At 34.7% G+C, this 5,883-nt stretch overlaps 1 protein-coding gene across 2 annotated transcripts in view; it reads right to left on the bottom strand.

The window, feature by feature from the left end:
• LOC117179742 overlaps positions 1-5,883 on the bottom strand; it is a 391,922-nt gene that overhangs the window by 26,818 nt on the left and 359,221 nt on the right. For both annotated transcript variants that reach the window (XM_033371802.1, XM_033371803.1), the window contains one exon: positions 3,158-3,326. In XM_033371802.1, the coding sequence (XP_033227693.1) occupies positions 3,158-3,326 (169 nt within the window). The remainder of the gene's footprint in view (positions 1-3,157; positions 3,327-5,883) is intronic.

The raw sequence follows: 5,883 nt of genomic DNA, 5'->3' as shown, positions 1-5,883 counted from the left end.
TCAATTGTAAACTCAATCTTCAAAATTAGTTCTGAAATGCGGTCAGATTTAGTAGGTAATCTCATTAAAGGAGAGTACTTTATTTCAAATTTAAGACTGTTTTAAAAAACTATTCGACAACCAGATATCGATATATCCATAATAATCACGGCCCACTGCATTATGTTATCCCGCATCGACTTATCATTGGTCTCTGTTTTCTAAGTGGGACATGACTTACGGCCACTGGCCATTGATAAAAGAGTAAGGGGTTTTCTTTGGCTAATTGGCGCACTAACTCACAGCGGAATAAGATAAAAGAGACTACTTGAGACCTTTAAGTCACTTGATCTCTAATTGCCGACAGATATATATTTTTATATTGTCATTTTACTGTGTGCGTGTAGTTTTTACTGAATAGTAGCTCAGACATTGATCCTAGTCCCGTGTGGATTTACTTCACGAAAATAAGGGACGGATTGAAAGTACGGTGTAGTGAGCGCAAGAAAGAACTTTCCTGCAAGAAAAGTACGATAACGCTCGTCAACCACCTGCGAGTTGTTCATAAAATTGAAGTGAAGCACACAAAAAAAGGCAGAAAATTGAAACAACTTGAAGCGAAAATGTTGCTCTGGGCCCAGGCCCAGTAGACGCACCGGACACACAGTTAAAAAAAATATTTTTTTTTAATTATTGAATTTTCCATTGGTGATATTATTGATAATTCAGCAAAAATATAATTGTTAACCTAACTAAGATGTTGTAGTGAAGTGGGGGCTTTACAAGCTCCGGTTTATTCGAAAAAGTGAAATTGCTATTTCAGAGTCGGAAAATTTTCAAAAAGAAGCAGGAAAACTTGCCCATGAGTGCCTTAAATTAATTCAAGAAGTTCATACTAGATGGAATTCATATTAGGAGATGTTGCAGAAGTGAGAGATCTTCTAAAGCCGCTATGGCAAATCACGATGGCAGTATCATCTGAGAAAATAGTGACTCTTAGCAAATGCATCCAATTGGTTACTGCCATGAAAGCTGTAAGTATATATATATACCGCAGGATTTCGCCGGGAGCGGGTGCTAATCTGAAAAATTGCACCCGCTTCCAGCGAAATCGCGGTAAAATTTCAGCCACAACCACGTCTCACAACCGTGAGATAGGTGGTTATGATAGCCCAGAGGTCGGATTCACCGGAAAAATGTCCACGAAGCTCGTCATCCATTTCAGCCAGATCTTTAGGCTTGAGAGAAACCTTGGTGTTGATGTTTCTACGGGTCGTAAAGCATCGCTCTTCATCTATAGGATGCCTGCCCGCGGTTGGCCTTAGTGTCGCCTCTCTTTCTTTGTTGCCGGCTTGTTCTAGCTGTGGTAGAGTAGGCATTCCGCTTACATAGCCCCTTTTACGGAGTAGTTCAGCATGGTTTCGCAGAAGTTGCTGCGAAAAGTGCGATAGCTCCAGGTGTTTCTCGCACCACAGAGCATACAGCCGTGCCATGTAACCCCGTTCACGGGCCACACTCGCATTGTAGCACTCTAGCAAGTCGTGATTCAGTTGCTCCGTCCACCCAAAGGTCGCGAGATCCCGCTGATCCATCGCATTGAATCCATTTTCATTGGCTCCCCAGCTCTAGATTGGTCGGCATTGTTGGCCGACCCATTGTCGAGAGCCCTGCGCGTTCTGTTGTTTTGAACCGCACTTACTACAACTATGTTTGGTGTTGTCATTGTTGTTCCCACGAGAAGCTAGGGAAAGGGGTTCGTCCATCCTTGTAGAGCCCCGCATGCAAGGATCAGGCTGCGTACTCTGAGAGGTCGCCCGGTATCCCAGAGTCACAAGCAAATGCAGTAAATTACGTAGGTAAGGTACCAGCTTTCTTCATTTCTCATTCTAAGACAAGCAAACCTCTCCCGAAAAATTCTTCAATATTTAAATCGAAGAAATATTTCGTTGCATTACACCAAAGATTTCTTAAAATTAAACAAATATTTGATTGCTTCAAATGAAAAATTTCTTTAAATCAAATAAATATTTGGTTGCTTCAAACCGATGATTTGCGCAATCGTGTGGCGCATTAGCAGTGTGGATTCAGAAAATATTTCTTTGATTTAAAGAAATAATTTGCTTCATTCAAATTAATGACTCTAAAGTAATTATTTCTTTCATTGTTTCTAGTAACTTTTTTGAATCAAAAGAATTTTGTTTTAAATCATACAAATCATTTGAGAAAATAATTTCTTTAAATGAAAGAAACTGCGTGACGTCATTTATTAAAATCAAGTAAATTTTCTTTTGATATAAAAATACTTTTTTATGTTGAATCAAAAATCCTAATGAAAACAAAGTTTTCTTTAATTTAAGAAGAACTTTTTTCTGGGTGTATTATCCATATTAATGTGGGCTATTTTTTACAGCCGAATTGGTTGAAAATCAAGTTACTGCTGACATCAGAGCAATGATATGAAACCTGCAGCAACCTGAGGAGGATGTTGATCCCGACAACGATCTCTTGTCATACTTTGATCAGTCTGTGAGATGGACTGCCGGTAGAATTGCGGCAGTATTTAAATAGGCCAATGGTGAGTCGGAAAGATAATCCAAATCTGTTGGCCGTGTGGAACTCTATGAAGGGGTGTACCCATATGTCTACAAGGTGGCAATGAGATTTTTGCCAATACTTGCTACATCGGTTCCTTCTGAGAGGCTATTTCCCCATGCAGGACTGGTAGCTAATCAACTGCATACACGCATTTCCGGAAAGCACCTCAGCCAACTTCTCTTCTTACGTGGCTTACATGGAAAATATTTTGTTGAAAAATAATTCAAATGACTATTTAAATTGATGAAATGTATCAAAACATTGATTTCAATAATATGTTTATTCACAAATATTTTATAAATGTCTCTATTTATTTCCTTTTTTTATTCAGAGTGGGTTAAAATAATTTTAAGTGAATTGTGTTAAAAGCAAGTAGTTTTAAATGAATTAAATTCAATTTTGGCAAAAAAGTCGACTTTTTTTTATCGATTAATCGACTCTGAAAGTTGACGCGTAAGAATTCGATCGAAAAGTCGAAAGTCGACTTTTCACTGCGATTTACCAACCCTAGTAAGTATAATCTGCTTCTGAAAATGTACACTAATTACTTTACAAAGGCTGTGTGAAATGTGGGTGAACTTACGCCTGTTGCAGCAAAGGACCACTTCCAGGTGTTCCTGGCTTCTTCTTTGCCTGCGATTTGTCGACAGAACCATTTTGGTCCTCGTTTCTATTAACCTCGGCCCCATTATTGTTCGTCTTGTTACCCTTGGCGTTGCCATTTCCGTTTTTCTGCTCGATTGACGCAGATCCTGTAACATTCAAGAAATAATGCTTCATGAGTCATCAGCCCTCCAATAAAGAAAAATCACACTTATCTTATATAAAATTACAATAAAAATTTCGGAAAATATTCATTCATAACAGCGCACATAACAGTTTATCATCAATAAACTATTGATAAACTGACATTATCAAAACCGAGACGTTGATTTTTTGAAAGGACAACATTTTCTCTGACAAAAATCTTGTTGCTTCCATAGAAACCAAATAAAAAACAGCTTACTGATAAATCAACACAAACAAAAATTAGCATCAGCGAATGGTAAATACATTTTTAAAGTAGATGCATATATCAAAAATTTTAATGATTGATTCTTTAAAACCAAAAATAGCAATTTATATAAAATACTGTTGTTAATTGTAAATAATTTTGGACGGGAACGGAAGTTGAACTCTTCAAAAAAATATTTCAGGTAAAAATTGCCTATTTTACAATATTTATTCATCATCTCTTTATGTAAAAGTAGCAATTCTTATTTCGTCCTAATTTTTTAGGGCTCATTTTATTCCTTGAAAGAATCTCTACAAATTTATTCAGTACGATTTTATTTGAAAAATGTATTTAAGAAATATACTGTTTATAAAAACAACAAGAGCAGTATGATGTCTAGCAAAATTTTGTTTTGAAATTTCCAGCGAATTCCCAGATTTCTCAGACAGGATTTAACGTTTTTCCCGATTTTCTTTTCTGATATGTACATGCGTCTCAATTTCGCTCTTCAGTATTAGGTATGAATAAAAACACTAAACAATACTAAACAAGTTTATAAAATTGAGTATTCTTTTATTACAATCGGTATGATTTTACCAAGAGGACAGGTTTAGGATAAGTTTTAAAGAAAATAGCTTGAAATGAAAATTTAAAGCAGCACTTGTATCAGAAAAATAAGGCATTTATAACGTATATGAACAAAAATTTTAAACGATGCAAGATGAACGTTTGAAGGCATATAAGATTTCTAAATTACGGTGATTTTTCCTTGGTTTCTGAATTTCTTAAAAATTTAACAGTTTACAGATTTTAACGTTAAAAATTAAATTGTTTCAATTCGAAAGCCTCAGTGGGTAAACAATTGTAAACGCCCCATTAAAAGTCTATAAACTATTTTCAATTTTTAAATAACTTCAAATTAATAGATTCATAATTAAATGCAAAAGTTGACTGTTTATTTAAAATTAGCAAATTATATCTAATAATAAAAATTAAACAATTTTAAATTAAACTGTTGAAAAAAGCCTTAAATTGGTAAAATTTCAGAGTGCTAAATTTAAACTTTGCGAGTTTAAATTTTAGTTGTTTCATTTTTGTTAATTCTTAATTTGTAAGTGAAATATTTGAATTTTAATTTGTACATGAAAATTTAACAATTAATCATTTCAACAAAATTAAACGACATAACAAAATAATCTAACTTTTTGTATAAAAACTATTTGTTTTTAAACAAAATTTGTAATCGTTTAATTTTTAATGTTTCTAACCTAAAATTGCTTCAAAATTATATAATTTTCTTTATTTAGAATTTTATTGGTTCTTTCTTCAATTTCGAACATTGAGAATAATAGAATAGATTTGTATTTTCTTATCAGAAATCTTTCAACTGTTAAATTTATAAAAGTTAGAAATTTCAAACTTAATGGTTTGAGGGCGTTGGAATCAGGACCCGAATGCGAAATTTAACTCCCTCATTTCACTCCATAAATACTAGAATTACATCTTTTCTAGATATTTAGGAAATAAATCAAAATTGATGAACACAGATTACCCGAATCTTTTCATGAATTCCCGGCATTTTCCGAACTTTTCAAAGTGCTTAAAACTTCCCCGTAAATTTCCAATATCTCAGGTCGCTAGTCACCCTGCAATTCCATAATTCATGAATACATTTTTTAAAATAAAAACATACCAAAGAAATTTGCAGATATTTATTTAAGGAACAGAATGAGTCCTACAATATTAGGACGAGATAAGGATATTGCCACCATCTTGTCCAGTAATATGTGAGAAATTATAATCTAATTTTATTAATTTTCACTAGACCTAGAGATTTCGAAAAAAAAAATTGAAAGAAATCGGTTAATAACTTCAAAAGTTATTGCACTTTTATTACGCTGCAAAGTGGTCCAGTAATGTATTTTCTTGGACAAATTTAGTGAAAATATTACCCGATTTTTATGAAATTTTTTTCCATATTTCTAAAATTATATCACGAAATTGATTTATCTCATTTAAATTTAATTGTGTCATATCTTTATAACTTCAGTTATTTTAACAGGTCTCAATCTCAGAACAATGAAAGGAATTCATGTTAGGTCAACAAAAGTAGTCCCATGCTCACAGCGGGGACTCTGCCTTCGAGCCTATCGAGCTACCCGGTCCGGGGTGGCATCCCCTTACCGCCCAGTAGTCACTCTACCCAGGGTAGCGGTTTGGGAATCGCTGACCTAGAACAGCGACTGCCAAACTACTGCCGACGGTCAGCGGCCCGACCGTGGTCGGGGGAAGGCACCCCGAGCCTAGCCACTCGG

This window comes from Belonocnema kinseyi, chromosome 9, assembly GCF_010883055.1.
Source record: "Belonocnema kinseyi isolate 2016_QV_RU_SX_M_011 chromosome 9, B_treatae_v1, whole genome shotgun sequence".
In the NCBI taxonomy this organism is placed as follows: Eukaryota; Metazoa; Arthropoda; class Insecta; order Hymenoptera; family Cynipidae; genus Belonocnema; species Belonocnema kinseyi.
Note: the sequence above shows the minus strand (reverse complement) of the source record. Positions and strands in the feature narration are given on the sequence as shown.